Raw genomic sequence first — 22,912 nt, forward strand, 5'->3', positions numbered from 1 at the left:
GAGAGGGAACAGCGAAGTTAAACCAAATTATCGCAATTAGGATTAGATTACTCTGTGAGAACACACCAACCAGGAAGGTGTGGTGTATTCTGACGTCGTTAGGCCACTTTCACTGAGCAGCCGTCAAGTTCACATAATGATATGAAAGACCTAACTGAGGGGGGTTTCCTTCAAAATAAAAGCACATACTTACAAGTAAAAAGAAAATCTCATACTGAGTGCCAGAAAAAGATTTAGTATGTCCCAATACATAGTATGTCAAATGCAGTATGTCGAAAATACCAGGATGTCCTACTGCATCCGGTCGCATTTTGCTGTATGCAAGCCAGCATGCTTTTCTGGCTAATCTGACCCACAATCCTCTGCACGGCGGATATATGAGGGTCAAAGTTCAAGGCGCAATGTTATAACGAAGCAGTGTGTCCCAATTCTATGCATGCTGCATGTAACAGCATGTACTTTGTAAGGGCAGCTGTACTAAAAGTAAATAGAAAAATTATGTAATTTGGAACGCATCTGTTTATTATTGTGCCTGATTTTTACAAACCAACTTTATGGACATCACACTCAAAGCTAGATGGAAAGCTAATCATCATAAACTATACTCATCTAACTGTGCAAAGCATGTTGTTTCACTGACTCGAATGCTTCGAAGCTACGGCCGTTGCCATGGCAATCAACCTCCAACCTCAGTATTTGAATGCTTCGTTTTTTTTTATATATATAAGAATGTAATAATAATGTATAAATCCCAAAATATCCAATGAAATAAAGAATAATCCCTCAACATTATTTATTATTAGTTATTCTCAGACGGATATCGCTGTATATGTGTAGAGGTGCATGCATGTACAGTAGTGCGTCAGCGGCACTGTCCCGAAGCTTTGAATACCTTCGAATATTTTGCACCGAAGCTTCGAAGCCCAAAAAATGGTATTCGGGACAGCCCTTGTGTAATACAGCCTTTAAAACCAGGAAAAGACATCACTTATGCCATATTACGATATCCAAAATCTAATCTATCTAATCTATCAAGTCTCATATCACGATATCGATATATTGCCCAGCCCTACAACCCACCTTATAAAAATGTGTAAACTCAAGAGAAAGCCAAAGGATAACCAGTTTAAAATAAGCTCTCCAAAAATCTTCAAAAAGTTTATCTACTTTAATTGTTGCATTTTTCACTTTATTCATATTTTTCATCATGTTGAGGTTTCTGCAGATAGATGTTGAATGATATTAAAAACAAACCCCAGCAAAGTGTTCATTTTATTTTGAAGGCACTGACCAGATCTTGTGCACCTCATTCTGTCTGACTTGACCTCATTTCCCTCAAAGCAGCTGGTGGTTTGCCTCTGGGCTGACAGCAACAGCCGTGTGTCGTATATGAACGCAATCTGACTGTGTGTGAACTTACTCTGTGTTTGGCCTTCCTGCAGCTCACAGCAGCTCCTTTTAAACTGTTTATTTCACACTTCACCAGCATGTGACACCACAGCGGGACTTCATATTATCAAAACTTTATCTGCAACTGGTGATTGTGGAGGAAGAGGGTAAGAATATTTCCAATGTTTATGAATTCAATTTACTAATGTTTGTGTTAAATCAGGTGACGTGCAGTGCAGCAGACAGGACATTAGTGTGAAATCCCCACCGTCCCACTGATTTACTACTAATATCTAGGCTGCAAGCAACAAGTAGAAGGCCTGTAACTGCATGTGACATATATCAGATAGACTGGTAGGTTAATAGAATAAAGAAATCATTACCAAGACTGGGAGATTTTATTCAATCATTTCTTGATCTCAACTGTACATAATCAGCCTCTTTGACAGCTAGACTTAAAATGATAAAAAAAAAGGGATATCTGTAAAGATATGATGAGGGATAATGTTGAATATGATTGAATTGTGCAGTCAGATAATTAATGCTGCTTATCATAAATGCATCTCACCACAAGATCTTATAATCCTCAGATCTATCCATAATTGGATAACAATATGAATGCCTGATGTGATAAGTGTCTATTTGAGAGTCTGTAATCTACTCTGAGAATCAGCCTTTTACATTTAATGTGAATTTTCTTCACCTACTTGAAAAAGCACTTATCTCTGTGTAAACATGCTGCTGCTATCAGCAAGCTGCTGCGATTCAGACGGGCTCACAGAAATAATTGACTTTCCCCTTATTTGAACTGTGCATCTGGTGTTGGATCACTACAGCGTTTTCCAGTTCAATCATTGATTTTATTTTAGATTTTTTGTTTGCAAAGTCCTCTAGTCAAACAGCTGATTGCATTTATTCTACTTATTTTGGACGCACTGAACGAGAAAATAGATAAAAGTTTGAAGTACTGTAATGCCTGCAGCAATTTTTTCAACTTCTTTTCTATTCACTGTGAATATTTTAAAACTTGTACAAAGTTGAATGTCTTAAAACTAGGGCTGCAAGTAATGATTCTTTTTATTGTCGATTAATCTGTCAATTATTTTATCTATTAATCGATTAGTTGTTGGTCTATAAAATGTCAGAAATTGGTGAAAAGTGTTGATCAGTGTTTCCCAAAGCCCAAGATGACGTCCTCAAACGTCTTGTTTTGTCTTCGACTCAAAGATATTTTGTTTACTGTCATAGAGGAGTAAAGAAACCAGAATATATTCACATTTAAGAAGCTGGAATCAGAGAATTTGCAATTAGTTTGTATTGTACTAAAGATTAGGAAACAAAAGAAAATAACATAATAGTGCTTTATATTGATTTAGGGAGGTTAACACTCCCATTGTCTACTTTTCGAGTTGCAGAAGTTGTACTTGAAGTTGACTTGTAGAATGTATTAGTGTGCAAAATTAAAGAATTCATCACTGCCATTTAAGAAAAGGGCATAATAAACAGCATTTATCCTGATATAGGCAGTTACTGCAACTAAAATGCCAACACAGGATCTCAATGAACTACTTACATGTTAGAGGCAGATTTCTTGAAGGAAACAAATACAGATTAGGTTACAGACAAGATTTTACTTTCAAGGTTGTACCCTTCAAGATAGGTAGAAAAATACATATTTCTAGTCTTAGTTTTTGGAGCTAACTGTCATTTCTTCTAGTGTTGTCGCACAGCATTTCCTCAAGGACACTCGTAAATCAGTGTCAGTCACTCAGCCCCGGCTGTGTGACAGTAGATGCTCACAATAACCACAGACATTCTCATTTTTTAAAAACGAAATAAAAAGGCATAAATCACACAACTTCCACTGTTACTGGAGTTTATTTTAATGACCCAGATGTCCAGATATGTTTCAGAACGAAACATTTTCTCAGAAAGACTTTTTACAAGAGGCTGAATAACAGGAATTATAAATTGAACTAAATTACCTTTGTGTTGCAGCATATTTTAATTTCAAGGTTTTTGTTGACATTGTGACTTGTCAGAATGGTGTTGATTTTTATAGACTGTAGTTTCGGATGGTTTTGTATTAGATTACGATATATTGAAATGCAAATTGAGATGAAGAACATCTTTAGTGTAGCGCAATACAGTAAACGCTTAGTTGAATGATTTCTGTCCTGCCTCGGGGCCAAACACACATGAGGAGCTCCCACTCGTGCGTTACTACAGTCAAGTACATGACGTAAACTATCATGCAACCTTTTATATGTAATGTTCAATTTAATGTTTTTTAAACGCAACTGCAGTAAATATAAAGTATAAAATGAGCACATAAATCTCTCGCTGTCACCTTGAGGTTTTTCAGCAGCGGGGCGAACAATTCAAAGAGATCTTTCACATTCTCTGGCGCTAACCGTCCCTCATACTCCCTGACTGTATATAGTACGCTACGGTTTCTTTCTGCAGAGCTGGTTCACATCCGTTTCCGCCTGATTTTAGGGAGGCAGGGAGCTTTTAGGATGGGAAAACGACATGGCCTTGAGCTTTTGTGTAAAAGGCATGCACTTCTGGCTAATGACCAGGAACGGTTCTGTCACTTCACATTTTGCTTTATTTGGCTTTGACCTTTTTGTATAAATTTGTGGGGCTACATGCTTGGTACGTGCGTACGTGCGTGCGTGCGTGCGTGCGTGCGTGCGTGCGTGCGTGCGTGCGTGCGTGCGTGCGTGCGTGCGTTCGTGCGTGTGTGTGTGTATGGATTAGTGTATAAGGGTGCTTTCACAAGCCATAGTCCAAATCAGAGTGAAATTAATACTTTTGGTTCATTTTCTATTTAGTCTGGTTCTGTTTCCCAGTGCACAAATTAAAGCAGACCAAATAAAAAAATAAATTTGCTGAGGGGTGTGTACGAAAGAGCTTATTTAACTTAAAGCTGCCACTTTTATGCAGGTAATTGCAGACTGTAATATATTTCTGTCAAAGTACTGTCACTTTGACTCGGCACTGATTTCCAGTGCACACCAATCACTGCTCCAGTTTATCTCAAATGATTTTACAAACGTCACTATGTTTGCAGACAGTATTTAGCATATTCTGTATGTTCTCTTTGGCCCAGATGTCAAGCAAACATTTGACTTCTGCGGAAGTCCAGGTCAGTCCTCTCCCACTCATGTTAACCTGTTGTTTACCTGTGTCCATCTCAACAAATGCCCAAGCAGGCAGCCTAAGTAGGATGCACCGATACCGATTCCGGATCGGACATCGGGCCGATACTGCCCAAAATAGCTTGGTCGGGTATTGATGACAGTGGGGCCAATATATTTAATTCAGTTCTATGTTTATATAAATTATAGACTGGAATTGTAATTCCTGTTTAAGTTTTGACCAATTTGTTGCGGCATTAAAAAGGTGCACACTTGAATGTAATTCTTGTTATTTTTGAAGATTTTTTACCAAGTTGCTGGTGTACGATTTAATTATTTTAACAATAAATAACAATTCAGTAAATTTATATCTATGTATTTATTTGTCGCATTCAGTTTGACAAAGTTGAGAAAGCAATGTTTTAGTCTAGCCTGATGTTGCCTTACACATAAAAGACTGATCCCGGTGACTTCCACACAGTGAGGCATACAGATTATTAATCAAACACTGGTATCGGATCGGTACTCGGTATCGGCCGATACCCGAAGCCCAGGTATCGCTATCGGTATCAGGACTGAAAAAGATAGAGCGGTGCATCCCTATGCTCTGCACAATGTTAAACTTGTGCGTTCCTTCGCTATTTTTCAATAGCCCTGTAAGGCAGTAATGGTTAGAGACCAGAACGTTTTGGTCTCGTTATCAAAGCATTTAAACTCCTTAAAACTCCAGTTCTATAAAGGAACAATGGTTTACTGTACATTCCTATTGTCTGTGTGAGTTTGGCGGCAGGATGAGCAGCGCTGCGGAGGAGGTTTTCTCTCACAATGAGCTGCCAGCTGCTGCATAGTGTGATAGTGAGGAGGATTGAAGGCAAGGTCAAAGCTTCAAAGGAAACAAAAACTCTTCCACATCTGCTTTTACCCCCAAATGGTAATTGAAGCAGCTAAATTGTGCCACGATCTCTTTTCTTTTCTCTTAAAGTGACTTATTTGTTTTAGGAGTTAGTTCATTGGTTACAGACACAAGGTCATTGGAAACTTGTGAAACTACAGTAACGGCGCTGTTTACTGCTTTATGCTTTCAGCAGCGTATAACCTGGAGAATATATATGATATCCTCACATTCTGATGTCTGTTGGCGTATTATTGATCGTTGGGCTGCATATGTTGATGAGCCAGTGTACTTTATATCATTACTCATTCCCCGTGATTCAAGCAGAAACAGATGAGCTGGCAGGCGGTGTTATTAAACCTCAAACGGAGAATACCTCAGTCTCTTTGATTTCCTGGCATGTCATCAGTCTAAATGTCAGGTAGGAATTGATAAACGTCTTGAAGACGGACGTAAAGCCATCCTCCCACTGCCAAGACACACTCTGTATCATCAGCCAGAAATAGATCGTTTGTCAAACCAAATGTCATTTAAAAAAAAAAAGCAAATATTGTGTTGTCTTCGAGCTGTTGTAACAGCTGAGAGTAATGTACTTCCAAACTATCCATTATGTGTGTGAAGGCTAATGTGTCTGAAACATCACTGAGTCCATAATCATCACTAATAACTGTAAAAACAGACATATTCAGCATCTTAGCAGTTTTAGTGAAAATGCGAATGGGATTTCAAACACTTAAAAACAGGATGATCTGATGTTTTTGGCCACTTGGGCGCAGTGCAATAAGCTACAAACACAACATTTACTACATTTACATGCACCAAATATTCCAGTTTTTGCCCTTATTCCAAAAAGGAAAATATTCCAAAAAGGAAAATATTCCTACTAAACTGTTTACATGGTTAATGCTTATTTCTACTTTTTTTGTTACTTAAAGGTAGGGTCGACGATGTTGGAAACTAGCATAATTTGAAAGTAGCATCGATCAGGAGCTCCGTCTAAACCCAGCCCCTCGGGGCTCCTTCCAAGGCAACGCCCCCCAACACACATGCTCGAGCACCGCCGCATCATAACTACATCACAGACACAGAGCGGAGAGAGGACCTCAACTCAACAACGCTACCTCATGACAAGTAACCGCGGCAGTGCTACTTTAGTTTTCTCTTCCATTCTCCAGTAAACGTGCGGCGGTGACACGCTTTGAGTTCAGACTGGTGCACGCCAAGGGTGGAGTACGAGCAGGGAGGCATCTGATTGGTTCTTTCCAAGCGGACCGCAAGGCAGTGATTGGTAGAAGGTTACGGCAGCTACAGATGACGGCTCTTTTCCGGTCCTTTTTCAGAGCTCATCAGTAATGGATCGCTGTCGGGGTGTAAAGACCATTTCAACCATTTCAAAAATGCTTTCTTATTTGTTAACAAGGCATCAATGGTAGTCTCTTATTCAAGGTACAAAAATACAGTTATAGAATATTTGAAGAGTCTGAAAAAAATGGAACAAAACTGTGTCCTGTTTTTATATTCAATATAGCTTGTTGTAACTTTCACATAGAGTAACTCGATAAGTAGCTCTCAAATGGTGGTTAAAATGAAATAGCTGGAGGGTTGTTGACGATGAAAGAAACGATCAGCATGCTTAAATAACTCCATTTCCCAAAGTGTTTTCACAGCTGCAAGAGAGATTTCTCAGGTAGCATTTTAATGTGATATAAAAATTAAAACTCATTTTGGTGCTTTCCACAGTATCCAAAATAATTAACGGTCACCTGTATTTGTTGCAGATTTGTGACTTTAATTACCGCCAGTTCTCAGCGGAGCTCACGTTACGCTTACCGCACAAGACTCCAGCTACTCCTACGGATTATCGAGTTTTGTTGGCGAGCCAAACTAAAGCGTCTCTCAGCCATTTGGGGAGATTAATGGACCCTTTTTTTCTTCTGAGTGAATAATGACTTCCAGAAGTGAGCTTTATGCCAAAAAGATGGAGACGATGTGTGTGTACCCACTTTGACTGAAGACAGACTGCTGCCACCCAGGAATGATTAACTCTGCTGCATTTGCTTTAACTGATGTCGTAAGAGTAAACGTGTGTGTGTGTGTGTGTGTGTGTGTGTGTGTGTGTGTTCTGTCACTTCACATTTTGCTTTATTTGGCTTTGACCTTTTTGTATAAATTTGTGGGGCTACATGCTTGGTACGTGCGTGCGTGCGTGCGTGTGTGTGCGCACTGCATTTATTGATCTACCAGCTGTGTCTAAATTATAAATCCTCATTTCCTCTTGTCATTTTTCAGACACTGCACTCCTCTGAAAGAATTTCCACCTCACAGCGATAATATTTTATTCCAACTGGTAGCCTGGATTTTCACACAGCTTTACTTCTCATCGTGTTTGTCTGGTGAATTATGATCAGTTTTAATCCACATCATGAATGTGCAGCAAAAATTTAAATTTCATAACCTGTTTTCATCTACAGAGCACCAGACACTGTGTTTTTTTTTTCCAAAATGAATAGTTTTAGTTTTATGATTAGGATTTTTGGTGGCCTTGGATGGAATTTGTTTTATATTGTGCCAGGACTTGAATCTTCCTGCATTTTCAAAATACTTCTTTATACCTTTTTTTTTTTTTTTTTACTTAAGTATAGAACTACAGCTATAGGCATCATCAAAAAACATCAGACATTATGTTTTCTGTAAAATAAAAACAATAAAAAAAAATTCAGTTTAAAAATACTTTTTTTTTAACTTAATTAAAAAAATACAGTTATAGGCAAAAAAATCCTAAAAATATATCAGAAATAATGTTTTTGTAAAATACAGACAACCCCAAAAATTCAGTGTAAAAATACTTCTTTATAATTTTTTTAGACTTAAATACATAACTACAGTTATAGGCAAAAATATTATTTTGTAAAACAAAAAACAACAACCTCCCCCCCAAAAAATTGATTGTAAAAATGGTGACATTTTCATTAAAAAATTAAAATAAATAATAAATCTTATTACATTTTCATAATTTCTTTAGGACAAAAGTTAATTTAACAAAATACATAATCTCTTAAATTTCAACAAAATCCCATCAGTATGGTCTAAAATATTACCTGAGATCTGTGTTAATTTTTCTTCTCTTACTGGCTTTTTCCAGAGCTTTTGACTGTATCTCACAGCCTTGCTCAGGTGTCATCTCATTGGTCATGTGATAAGATAACACGTGGTCATACCTGAAACTTAACGGAGTGTCACAACAAGTACTTCAGTTCAAACGAGTGTTTTCCTCTTTGTCTTTCAGGCGGAAAGACTTGCCACACATCTGACTCCATGTGCTACCTCTTAATGATGTGACACTCATGGCTGGACTGAGACTGAGACTGAGACTGAGCACTGAGCATCTTCCCTGCTCCGTGGTGGACGGACTGTGTTCACTATCCTCTGGATCATCGGGTTGATCATGTGATCACAGTGAGCGCAGTTGAACCAAAGTCAGACACAGGTTTATTGGAGTCATCCATCATTCTGGGAATGATGTGAGCTCATGAGTAAAACTGAACGACCCCGGCCTGTGTAGGTAGATCTGCTGCTCTTTGCTTTTATTTTTCAGTGCCAGTATTCGTAGATAATGACATTACCACAGTGAACTTGACACCAGGAGAAAACTCTATGCTCGGCTCGTAATCTTTGTCGATGATGTGGTAAATCTAGTGATACTGAGACTGTTTGACGTTGCGATGGCGGTTGCCTCCCCTCCAGAGAAGGATCAGCCCCTCCTCCAGCTCCATGAGGTGGACTCCAGTCGAGTTGGCAGTCACGTCCTCACCTCCTCTTCTCCTGCCTTGTCCATGGAAACCAGCCAGCCCATCTGCATCCCCTCCCCTTACACCGACCTCGGCCACGAGTTCACCACCATACCTTTCTACAGTCCGACTATCTTCACCTATTCCGGTCCGGGCATTTCAGACTGCCCCTCTGTCCATCAGTCACTAAACCCCTCTTTATTCTGGCCCAGCCACGGCCACGTGGGGCCATCCATACCCCTGCACTCCTCTCAGGCTCGGCCTCAGCACGGGCAGCCGATCCAGAGTCCATGGATGGAGCTGTCACAGCGGGACAGTGTCCTAGCAACCAGGTAGGATGGTGCATCACTTCCTCACTTTGGCGTACTGTTTTAAAGGAACAGTGTGTAACAATTAGGAGGATCTATTAGCGGAAATGGAATATAATATTAATAAGTATGTTTTCTTTAGTGTATAATCACCTGAAAATAAGAATCATTGAGTTTCGTTACCATAGAATGAGCCGTTTATATCTACATAGGGAGCAGGTCCTCTTCACAGAGCCGGCCGCCATGTCTCTACCTCACCGCTAGATGCCGCCAAATCCTACAGACTGTACCTTTAACTATCACCCAAGCTCACCAGTCGGTAGCAAGGCTGCAACAAATTATATTTTTTTAATTAATGCTTAATCTGTTGATTATTTTTTTAAATAAATTGGTTCATTATTTAGTTACATCATGTCTTCAAATGACTTGTTTTGTCAGTCCAACAGTCCAAAACCCCCAAACTATTAAATTAACAATATAAAGCTGAGAAAAGTAGCCGTTCCCCACATTTGACAAGCAGGAAACAGCAAATGTAAAACATTTTGGTTGATAAATGATTCAACTTATTAAACAATAATTAAAATTAATGACGATTAACTGCCAAATTATTTCAGCCATAGTCAGTATTCACAGTTGCATTTTTAAAACCCCAAATTTGGACTTAACTTGTCAAAATATAACCGTTAATAAATGACCTTTTCTTCTTGTCTCTCTCAATTATTACTTGCTTAAGAAAGGCAGCAGTGAGCCAAAACAATCTGTAAACATACTACCGTGGTAATGATTAATTAAAATGTAACACCTCATTAAATGACTTACTCCACATGTTTTTGTCTTGAAATAATGACTGCAACTTGTCTGTTAGTAAGAATGTGAGGAGGCGTTCTCAGGAGAGCGAGGAAGCCGTGGTGTCATCCGGCGGGAAGGCGGACCTCCACTACTGTGCTGTGTGTCACGACTACGCCTCGGGCTACCACTACGGCGTCTGGTCGTGTGAGGGGTGTAAGGCCTTCTTCAAGAGGAGCATCCAAGGTGAGACACAAAAACAACTACTTGGTTAATGTTTGAAAAAACATCATGGTTTGTGTTTAAACATTTACTGTAGCTGAATCCCAACATCTGGACTGCGGTTTCCGCCCTTCATGGACAGTTTCACTAGCAGGTTCACAATTCAGTACGGGGCTTGAAATGATCCCAAAACAAACGAAAAACAGTACAAGCTTGTCATCAGCCTCCTTTAGCAGGTGTTTATTTTGCAGTGAGCCGGCGCTAAGCTCTTGTGGAATTTCCAGGAATGTGTCCGTCAATCTACAAGTCTGTCTGGTCCTTAAAAATGCCTTTTTCTCTGTCTTTGTTGTCTTTCTGTCTTCATCTTGTCTCTTTCTCCTTCTCTTTGTTTTTCAGGACACAATGACTACATCTGCCCAGCAACCAATCAGTGCACTATAGACAAGAACCGCCGGAAGAGCTGCCAGGCATGTCGCCTTCGCAAATGCTGTGAAGTTGGCATGACCAAGTGTGGTGAGTGTCTCTTCTTTGTGTTTTTTGTTTTCTTTTTCTGCCCCCCCAAGGAACAAGAAACAAGAGGTTGACAGATGGTGGATTTTTTAAGGAAGATATAATAGCGACAGTTGGGAGCAGGAAAGAGCTGATAGATTGGCCGATATCAGGCGTTAATCACATGCACACAGATATCTTGAGCAAAAGTGGCCCTCAGATGATCAGATATGGCCCATAGTTGTGCCAGGTTTGAACTTACAGCTAGCCAAATTTTAATGATCATGCTTGCTAGTTTAACAGAGAAAGCATGCTTTCGGCAGAACAGCAATCATCAGTCTAATGCATTAATAATGCCATACTATAAGTCTTATATAAAGTTAACTTTCATTTAAATATATCTCAGATACACATTCTTTACTTTTTTTAACCAACATGCAGTTATGATTCCCGTCTGTCATAAGAAAAATCTGGTGATCACAAGTTCCCCGTGGCGTTGTTAGTTCTACAATGTTTTCCCAGAGCAACATGATCCCACTCCAGCAGCCAGAAAAGGTGGTTCTTCATGTCCATGTAAACTAAATCCGTTCAACAGCTGCATAAAGCGGAGGAGATTGTTGTTTGCTTAAGGGGATTTCAAGTGACTCACACTGTATTCATCTTTTTAAAGCAGCTATAATCAATATTTCCATAATAACAATGTATATCCCCTCAGCTTTATGGAGCTTTATAGTGAGTCTCACACTGATGTATGTTATATTTGTCTGATAAGTTTGGTTTTAATTAGTTATTTGATGCTATAAAAACGGGATGAGACGTCATGATTGACAGCTGCTCTGAGTGAAGTAGTTGCACAGCTGGAAGCTCGAGAATTGTACGAGAGAGGAGATGTAACTTTAACTTTCCATAACAGTCATGAGTCTCTGTAATACAACATTCAGTCAATTCAATTCAATTCCACTGGTTTCTTTGCTGGATAATATAAAACTGAACATGACAGGACATGGTATGATAAACCGTGTGACTCTAGAATTTAAAACATGAAAATAAACCAAACAATAGCCATATTTCATAAACACAGTATGGATAGTGAGATATGTCCAGCACAATTGTAAAAGGCTTGTTCTCTTTGTCTCAGGTATGCGAAAGGAGCGTGGGAACTACAGGAACCCCCAAGCGAGGCGAGTGACCCGTCTGTCCTCACAGGGCAGAGCCAACGGACCAAAGGCGTTAACCGGACCGGCGGAGGGTTCGTTAAACGCTCCCAACCTTCCTGCACTGACCCCAGAGCAGCTGATTGGGCGGATAATGGAGGCGGAGCCGCCAGAGATCTACCTCATGAATGACATGAGGAGGCCGCTGACTGAAGCAAACGTCATGATGTCGCTCACCAACCTGGCTGATAAGGAGCTGGTCCACATGATCAGCTGGGCCAAGAAGATTCCAGGTGTGTGTCGGGGTATCCAGGGATCCTTTAAAAAGGAAAATTACAATTTATTTTAGTGACTTTACATTTGTTTGGCAGATGCTTTTGTCCAAAGCGACTTATAATAATAAGTGAAACCACTTAGGAGAGCTTAGATATCATGAAAAAGTCAGAGCATATCCTTTAGTGACACCTTTTTTGGCATTCACTGTGAACCCGGCGTAAATCTTGGCAAGAATGCGAATAAGAGTATTTCCCAATTTCAAACTATTCTGCATTGATGATCTCATTATAGAGTTCATTTTTGACCGATATCACATTCAAACTATCAAAAGTAAAATGTAAAACGCATAACAAAATCTTCAAGAATCTTCTCTCTTTCTATTGAAAACATTTTGTTTGTTGTAGAGTTAGTAATTTGGAACTTTCCCAACCTGAATGGTCTTTAAAGCTCTTGATACCAAATCTCATGAAGCATATTGTAAAGACCCAGGAGTCCAAGCTAAATAGCAAAACACATTTCATTGATTTTACCTTAAAATTGCATGAAGATAAAATTGCTTTAGTGATATTTATATAATGATGTTTTTATGCCTCATCTTTTGAACACCCGGCAGAGCAGTTCAGTCTGCTCTACAACTAAGTTAATGACTGTATCTTGGCCAGCCGTCGTAATTGTCTCGGCTTTATTTTGCATCTGAGACAAGCGCTGATCCATTCAGACTGCCGGTTTGACCAATATGAAAGTTTTGAACAAACAACACGCTGTGACTTCAACCGATTTTCAGCCATGGCCTCTTTCTGTGCTTCAGGCAGACATTATGACACAGAAACCTTTACCCCGCTAAAGTGACATGTTTGTGTGTCCTCACCAGGCAGAGTCACTCATAGCCTTTCTGAAATCAGATAACAGCACAGGCCATACAGTGACAGTGTGGACATGGCCCCCAAAAATGCTGGTCTTAACCTGGTTGTAACCTGATTTGGGGTCTGATACATTACATCATAATTTATTTAAATTAGGGCTGCATTTAACAGTTATTTTTTCTTATTAACATATTTTTTAAGAGTATTAAATACTTGACAAATCTCCCTTTAAGGTACATTTGGAACAGATAAAAATTTGATTAATTTGCGATTAACCATGATTAAATATTTTAATCGACTGACATCCCTAATATTTAGCCTACTGTACAAAATATAAGAAATAAAACAATAAAAATGGTAAAAAATACCAATTGCAATTTCCCGGAACCCAAAGTAACATCTTCACATTGTTTGACTTATCAATGAACTTATCGTTTCAGCATTGGTTTGAACAAAATGAGCGCTGTTAGTCGTCTGTGTGGAGCATCACTGGCAGCACAAATTAAATACTATTTAATCATGTCTCTTCCTCAGGGTTCATAGAGCTCGGCCTCTTGGATCAGGTGCACCTGCTGGAGTGCTGCTGGCTGGAGGTGCTGATGATCGGACTGATGTGGAGGTCAGTGGACCATCCAGGGAAACTTATCTTCTCCCCAGACCTCAGCCTGAGCAGGTACCACCGCCAACACCTCACATATCTACTGCACAAGCTTCAGTTTACCATCTTTATTGTGGATGTTAGGTTGAATGTTACCTGCATTTATAAAAGCACACATATTTCAAATATAAATCACTATTGTTGTCATCAAAGTAGCTTGTTTCAACCCTTTCCGCCATACCCGGTATTTATTGCAAACACTGTGTTACACTCTCTACTTTTGCAAACCACAGCATTGCTAACTCTCACTTTGGTGTGATGTTTGTTTTGAGTCTGTTTCATGCTTTCACACTCCCAAAACATGTCTGACTGTAGAAGCCAGTAAAATTACAGGTTCAACAGTATATATTGTAAGGAGAGAAGGATAACTGGTTGCTCAGTGTACTCAACTGTAAATCAAATACGTGTTGGGTGCTCTTGGAAAACGGGGATAAAGCAGGATACACAGGAAGGCAATCCAGGCACTCTGAAATCTTAGAACAAGTGACAACGAGGAATGATTAAAAACCTTTATTATAGTGGCTAAATCATCAAGTCAACAAGTTCCAACCACTGTAGGTCTTCGTCACGGCATTTTACAAACCAACGAAAACGGGTGTCGCCTCACCTATAGTATCAGAAATCAATGGGAGGCAATCAAATGACCTGGATAATAAAACTGTAACTTAGGGGCTTTGTGCTATAGATGCTGACATTTTCTTTTAGCAAGTGTCATCCTTAAAGCCATGCTTTTGGAATGGCTTTTATTGCTCATATTAGCTTATATCAGATATATCGTTATTGGCATACATGTTAGCCGATAAGTAACAAGAAATGCCAGACAATGCCATTACATAATTCATCCACCAGAGAGCACTGACAGGTCTGTTGTTCATCTCTAAAATGTAATTCTTGAAGATATCTTCACAATCACAATAAAAAACAAATTTAAAGTTATAACCTGTAAAATTCTGATGAAATCAAACCCCGTTTGTGATACTATTTATGGTCAGCATTTTCTCAGCAATAGCCATTCAATGCATTTACATTCTGTAATTACCTCTCTATGTAGTTGTTTTCATTGTTAGTGGCAGGGTCCGCCATTCCTGCACTACATTCAAATTTCCTTCACACGAGATTCACAGGAAACTGTGTATGTATGTATTCCTGCGTTCTGACAAAGTAGCTGCTCAAAGGAGTGTTTGCTGTAGTATTAAACTTCACCTTTGTTGCCACGGTAACCACGGGTGTCACTAAATCAACTAGGACTGAAATCTTAAACATTTTGCCAAGTATCACTTAAAGTTGTAAACCTTTTGTTTACGTATGGAAAAGGGAATACTGGCAGATATATTATCCTTTTTTTTTTTTTTTTTACTCTCAATTATCATCATCAGTATCGGCCTTAAAAACACAGTACACTATATACCCGTTATATGTACAGTATAAACTGAAGTCATACGTCATCCCACATCCGTGCAACAGTTGGCGAACCACAATCTGATTTAGATCATGCTGTTAATGAATAACAAAGATGTAGCTTCATTTCCTTTTTAATGTGGGAGTGCAAACTGGTAACTCCTCCGCAGCACTGTCATTCAGAAACCGACCGTAAACAAGCAGCTCTGCCCGCATCTGCGCTCGCGTTTAGTTTCTGCCGGTGCTCAGCTGCCTCTAAAGCTGGAACAAAGTGTCCTGACCTCTCTCACTCAACAACACTTCCGGTGTGGTGGCCCTTATTATCATATCGTACCTTTTGAAACGGTGCAGTGCACGCTCTGTAGTCAACGGCTCACAGGACAATTCATTTTCCAGTGTAGAAAGAAGTATTCTGATAATTTATATAAATAAAAGTAGCAACACCACACTGTAAACATACTCCTGTTAAAATCTTGCATTCAAATTTATTTTTTTTACAGCACTTTTCAGGGATTTTAATCTTTTTAAACTTCATGAAAGTTTTAATTATAAAAACATTTATTACAACATTTTATGACATAAAGAGGAAAATATCAAAATGTTTGAGGTCAGAGGTCAATAGTACTTAAAATATCAAAAGTATAAGTAGTTATAATGCAGAATGGTCCCTGTTATATTAGTATATTATTAGATCATTGATATTGATGCATCAACATCTTGTCGGGACTTAAGTGTTATAGCTGCATCATATTTTATAAAGTCATCGAATGTTTTGTATGAAAGATTTTATTCTGAAAAGTAACCGGTAACCAAAGCAGTCCGTAAAATGCATAATATTTCCTTTGGCAATGTAGTAAAGTAGTATAAAGTAGAATAAAATGAAGTACTAGTACCTCAAAATTGTATTTAAATACAGTACTTACTAGGTCTGTCCACCAATTATAATATTTAATCACATAATTGTCCATGGTTAATCGATTAATTGCACATGAACATCGCACGTAAAGAGAGATTTGTCAAGTATTTAATACTCTTATCAACATGGGAGTGGGCAAAAAAGCTTGCTTTATGCAAATGTATGGATATATTTGTTATTGGAAATCAATTAACAACACAAAACAATGACAAATATTGTCCAGAAACCCTCACAGATACTGCATTTAGCATAAAAAATATGCTCAACACATAGCATGGCAAACTGCAGCCCAACAGGCAACAACAGCTGTCAGTGTGTCAGTGTGCTGACTTGACTATGACTTGCCCCCAAACTGCATGTGATTATCATAAAGTGGGGCATGCTTCCTTTGGTTTTCTACTTTCATATGATACCAGTATCTTCACTCTAGCTTTAAAACTCAACCCGCTACAACCTAAAAATCGCAAATTAGAAATTGCTTCTATTCTGTGTAAGTACACTGAGAGAGCTGCATAAAACTGGAGTCAAATTCCCTGTATGTATGTACTTGGCAAAATAAACCTGATTGTGATAAAACTAACTCTTCATCTCCCTCCCTCCTTTATAATAATACTAACTACTAAACCAGCACCGCTTCATTGCCATTTTTGGATCTTGGTGGGAGTTAAACCCTCAACAGCGTTTTTGCAAAATGTCACAGGATTTCTTTTTCCTAATTTGGTGAGGCAAAAATCCAGAGTGGTTTGTGATAAATAACTAGTTGTGTTTGTGTCTTTGTATGGTAGAGAAGAGGGGAACTGTGTCCAGGGCTTCTCGGAGATCTTTGATATGCTGATAGCGGCCACGTCCAGGGTGAGAGAACTCAAGCTCCAGAGAGAGGAGTACGTCTGCCTCAAGGCCATGATCCTCCTTAACTCCAGTAAGTGTGTGTGTGTGGGGGCGTACATACAATTGTAAGGCCTCTTATTTGCCTGTGTCCTCTCTGAGTGATGTATCAAGACATGCATGTGTGTATGTGTGTGTGTGTGTGTGTGTGATGCTCCAGTACGTGAAACCAGAGCAAGGGGGTGTTTGATTGGTGTCTCAGCATGTAATCTTGTCTGTGCGTGAGTCTGCACAGGGTTGGCAAGGGGACCAGCTAAATAACTTACAAGTGACCAACCCTAATGGGAACACTGTGTATGCTCTCACTGGTTCTGCTGAATGCTCGCAGCAACAGACTCAGTGTCTGACAGAGGATGAACAGGGTCAGAGCCTCTCTGGTGAGCAGCTACACCGGAGGAGTAATTAACGTTTACCTCCACCAGCGTAGTCCATCTCTAAACAAAATACTTTCACCAGCTGTTCAGTTGTTTATACAGTCATGGCATATTCTTTACTTGTAGAAATGTTTGATATTTAGATGACATGTGATTCAAAATATATGCTTTAAAAAAAAAACTAAATTGAGGGGAATTAGAAAAAGCTCCAATCACACTAGAATTGTCATTTTAATTAAAGCCTGAATGTCTTTCTGTGTGTTACCAGACATGTGCCTCAGCTCGTCAGAGGGCAGCGAGGAGCTGCAGAGTCGCTCCAAGCTGCTGCGTCTTCTGGACGCTGTGACGGACGCTCTGGTGTGGGCCATCGCCAAAACTGGCCTCACCTTCCGCCAACAGTACACCCGCCTCGCCCACCTGCTCATGCTGCTCTCACACATCCGCCATGCCAGGTAAAACAACCCCATGTCATGAATGTTCTGATGCAAAATTGATCATTTATGTATTCATTCAATGTTGGAAAAAAATGGTCCTCAGTTCCTTTAAACTTTGTCATTATTTACTTAAAGGTAGGGTTGGAAGTGCGGTTCAAATTCATTTTTTGAATTTGCTGGTGTGAGCTCATCCCAGTATGAAACACACAGGCGTCGTAGCTTCAGAGAGAGAGACGCCACTTACGCCACTTTTGTGTGTGTAGTCTTATATTTTCAGTTTTACGACAAACTGCGTCTCTCTTGACTTTCAAAATGATGTTTTAAATTGACAAACATCATATGTGTGATTCATGGCGCAATTCAAACAGGATATAAAAAATTATTTGTCTCTCGCCGTCGTTGACTACCGTTCATATTTTTTCCGAAATAAAGTCCCATGGTGGTCCACAGGAAGGGGCGGGACTTCACCTCTCTATCTGTGGCTGTAGCAGGACTGTAATAAGCCCGTCCAATCATTTCATTCGGCCCGAATGCCTATCTACATGCGTCATAGGAGTCTTCAACAAGCTGCTAGCTTGACAGCTGTGAGTACTAACAGTAGTCCCTTTTCACAGCAGCCATGTGAGCCATGGAGGGAGGCCTGAACAGACGGACTGTCAGTGTTGCCGATTTGGCGACTATCTTGCTAGATTTAGTGATTTTTTTGGAGCTAGTGCTGCTTGCTACTTTCATTGGAAAAGAGTTGGCAACACTGGGTTCGGTTTTTCGGTTGAATCATTTTTAAAATCTATTGTTCTTGTTTCTCTGCATTACTGACCCGACCTTTAATATGCTGATTTTGTGCACTATTATTATATAAAGCCACAAAGTGCTGCTCACATGTGACTCCCCATCATCATCATCTTGACCGAACTTATCTTGTAATCAAAAGTCATTACGCTCATCGCTGTGCCACAGAAAAACCACCTGCCTTTATTACTCTCCAACTCTCTCTCTATTCCTCTAGTAACAAAGGCATGGACCACCTCCACGGCATGAAAATGAAGAACATGGTGCCTTTGTATGACCTGCTGCTGGAGATGTTGGATGCCCACATCATGCACGGCTCCCGTCTGCCCCATCGGCCTCCCCAGCAGGAGCCCGGGGACCAGACGGAGGTTCCTGCTCGGCCGCACAGCTCCGGCAGCGGCCCCTCAAATACCTGGACTCCCAGCAGCACTGGAGACGGAGGTGAACCACAGTAGTCAGATGCAATGAGCTTTCACCGCTTTTGCACAAAAAGTAGTTCACAAGACTGATGAGACTGGAACATTCTGCTGAACTCTCATATGCGAAACTCAAGCTTCGAGACCCTGTGTACTAACTCTGGTGAACTTGATCTCAAGACATCACTCAGCAGAAGACCAAACGTTCAGTATTCATTGCCTTATCACCAGATATTATTGAGAAGCCAGATTGGAAACAATTTGTTGTTGTAATTTGGCTAGTAGCACCAGTTCTCGTTTAAATGTTCATGTAATAGAGAGGTGAAGCCCCGCCCCTTCTGGTGGACCACCATGTGACCGTATTACGGGAAAAATATGAACGGAAGTCAACGGCGAGAGGCAATTTTTTTTGATCCCGTTTGAATTGCACGATGATTCACACATGATGTAAGTGATGTCTTTGTCTACATCTTACATCAGGTATGATAATGTTTCATTTGTTAGCTAGTGTTGGTGTGACGAGACGAGAGATGTAGTTCACTGAGAGGTTTCACACAAAACTAAACGATACTATGACAAACTGAGACTTTCTTGACTTGCAAAATTGTCTTTTAAATTGAGAAACATCATATGTGTGATTCACGGTGCAATTCAAACAGGATCAAAAAAAATATTTATCTCTCTCCGTTGTTGACTGCCGTTCATGTTTTTTTTTCCGAAATAAGGTCCCATGGTGTTCCACCGAAAGGGGCGGGACTTGGCCTCTCTATATGTTACTGCCATGATTCTCTGGAGCTCAGCAGCTAATTTCATCTTGAATCATATTCATATATATTCATCGTCTGGAGATCCAACAGGGAACGCTGTGTAAATAATGACTGAAAAGATAACAACCACGCTAACAAAAAAAAGATATGTGCAACCCCTGTTGTAGCAAAGATAGATATAGATGGGCTTGGGCAATATGATGATATAAACAGAGAAGATTTTTTTTTTTTATACAGCTTCTATCGAGGTAGCTAATTCTATAATATCTCTGGGTATGTATTGGATTTACATTTTCTTCATCGACATGAATAAATGGATTTGTCAGATATTTAATTCACTGGACTAAACAAACAGAGTGCTACAGGAATGAGTCCTAAAACCTGGAAATGAGTTCACATTTTCACTTAAGTTAGAAATGACGTTCAAAACGGCTTTGAACTTAAGCACAGCTGGTGCAACCCGGTGCTGGCTTTCTCGTCAAAGACAAATCATAACCACTATTGCTCTTATGACAACATTGCACTCCTACCTGTCAAGTTTTGCTTGAAGAAAAGGAAAAAAATATTTTTGTATCTTGGAACTTGCTGCCGTAGCCATCGTGTGTACACAGTCGTGATGCAGCTTCGACAATCAGGATCACTGCAAGACAGGCGCATAATATTATGTAAATATGTAGAAAACCCCTCCACCTCCCCCCACCCCACCATGAACTTCTGTACCAGTTCAGTCATGTCTGTCTTGTGCTTTTCCTCTGGTCACACTTTTTTATCACCATACATCAAAAACTGTATTTTCACCTTGTACATGTACTTAGATTGTACTCTATGTTCCCAGAAAAGATTGTCATAATATATGATTGGATGGTTGATTTCTTGTGATCACTTTTAACAATGATGTATAAACAGCGGGGGCTGACCCGAATGCTTCAAAGCTTTGACCGTTGCCATGGTATTTGACCTTTTTATATATATATAAGTATGTAATAATAAAGTATCAATCCCAAAATAGCCCAGGAAATAAGGAATAATTCCACAACATTCTTCATTATTCTCAGACGGATATCGCTGTTTGTTGTGTGTAGAGGTGCGTTCGTGCACAGTAGTGCGGCAGCGGCACTGAAACGGGGGAGATGGAGACAGACAGACGAACATGTCGGCCTGCTGTGCTGCCCTAAACCTTTGAACATTTCTCACCGAAGCTCTGAAGCCCAAACAATGGTATTCGGGACAGCCCTAATAAACAAGTAGAAATCTGGGTGAAAGGACTTCTGGGTATTCCGTCAATTATCAAAAATTATCTCAAGTGTGTTCATCCACTATGCAGTTAGTGGATGATCACTGTTTTTGTTGTATGTTTATACATATATCAATTCTCTCTGGTTTATTAAATAAAGCAAAAATATTGTACAGATAATACAGTGGCATTTTTATTTGTGGTTTGTAATAGTGGACAGTGAAGTCCTCTTTTCTTCACTTGTTTACTTTTAATTCTAGAGCTTTAAACATTCACTAGTGATTTTAGTGTACTTATTGATAGCTAAAAGATCCAGAAAGAGCTAGTAAGTGGGCCTTGAGATTTTTCCAAAACTACTGTTCTCAAGTTTAGGACTTATTTTTCGACATACTATACTATGACTTTATTTTATTTTTTTTACATACTACACTTAGGCTTTTTTTTTTATTTTTTCATCATACTATACTATACCACTTTTTTTTTTATTTTTTCGACATACTATAATATGACTTTTTAATTTTTTCGACATATACTAAGGCTTTTTTTTTAAAATGTCGTCATACTATACTATGTTTCTTTTGGGTTTTTTTTTCCGACATTCTATATACTATGACTTTTTATTTTTTCGACATACTGTACTATGACTTTTTTTTATTTTATCCTCATACTATATGACTTTTTTTTATTTTATCCTTATACTATGACTTTTTTTCAACATAGTATACTATGACGTTTTTTTTGACATACTCTGACTTTATTTTCGACATACTATAATATTACTTTTAAATTTTTTCGATATACTATAATATGACTTTTTAATTTTTTGGACATAATATACCATGACTTTTAAAAAATATTTTCAACATACTATGATATGACTTCTTTTATTCTTTCGATATACTATGACTTTTTTTTCCCGACATATAATACTAAGGCTTTTTAAAAAAAAATTCATCATACTATACAATTTTTTTTTTTTTAGTTTTTTTTCAACATACTATACTATGACTTTTTTTTATTTTTTCGACATACTGTACTATGGCTTTTTTTATTTTTTCGTCATACTATATTACAACTTTATTTTTTCGATATACTATACTATGAATTTTTTTTCGACATACTGTATTATGGCTTTTCTTTATTTTTTCGTCATACTATTTTATGACTTTTTTTTCAACATACTATACTATGACATTTTTCAATTTTTTCGTCATACTATACTGACTTTTTTTCAACATACTATACTATGACTTTTTTTATTTTTTCGACACTACTCTATGACTTTTTTTCGACATGTTTTACCATGACTTTTTTTTTTTTTTTGATATACTATACTATCTTATAACAAACCTTAATATGACAGTAATAGCAAAACTTTCACCTCAGCCACAGACTGCTTTCCCTCCTGCCCTCTGGGAGGCACTACAGAACTCTTCGCTCCACGACTCTCCGCTACACCACCAGCAGGCTCAGCAACCGCTTTTCTCCAAACAGCTGACACCTTGAAGAACTCCTCACCTTGGTGACAGCAATCATACACACTGTTGAAACTGTTCATACTACTCATAGTGCATGTATGTAGTGTAGAAGAAACAAATCACGGGCACTCACAGATAAAGAGTCTTTTTTGGTTTATTCTGGGCAATCAAACGTAAACAAACGCGTTTCAGCTATAAGCCGTCATCAGCGTCAGCGTGAAACGCGTTTGTTTACGTTTGATTGCCCAGAATA

General features: G+C 39.0%; 1 protein-coding gene across 1 annotated transcript; it reads left to right on the plus strand.

Annotated features, from left to right (window-relative positions):
- Nucleotides 1-1,333: 1,333 nt before the first annotated feature.
- On the plus strand, nucleotides 1,334-21,361 carry esr2a (estrogen receptor 2a). Its single transcript, XM_037751101.1, has 9 exons — nucleotides 1,334-1,556; nucleotides 8,711-9,544; nucleotides 10,386-10,552; nucleotides 10,925-11,041; nucleotides 12,156-12,464; nucleotides 13,845-13,983; nucleotides 17,068-17,201; nucleotides 17,810-17,993; nucleotides 18,982-21,361. Exons 2-9 carry the CDS (start codon nucleotides 9,147-9,149, stop codon nucleotides 19,217-19,219), a joined length of 1,686 nt encoding a protein of 561 aa, XP_037607029.1. The 5' UTR covers nucleotides 1,334-1,556; nucleotides 8,711-9,146; the 3' UTR covers nucleotides 19,220-21,361.
- Nucleotides 21,362-22,912: the final 1,551 nt, after the last annotated feature.

The sequence above is a fragment of the Sebastes umbrosus genome, chromosome 18 (genome assembly GCF_015220745.1).
Source record: "Sebastes umbrosus isolate fSebUmb1 chromosome 18, fSebUmb1.pri, whole genome shotgun sequence".
Lineage (NCBI taxonomy): Eukaryota > Metazoa > Chordata > Actinopteri > Perciformes > Sebastidae > Sebastes > Sebastes umbrosus.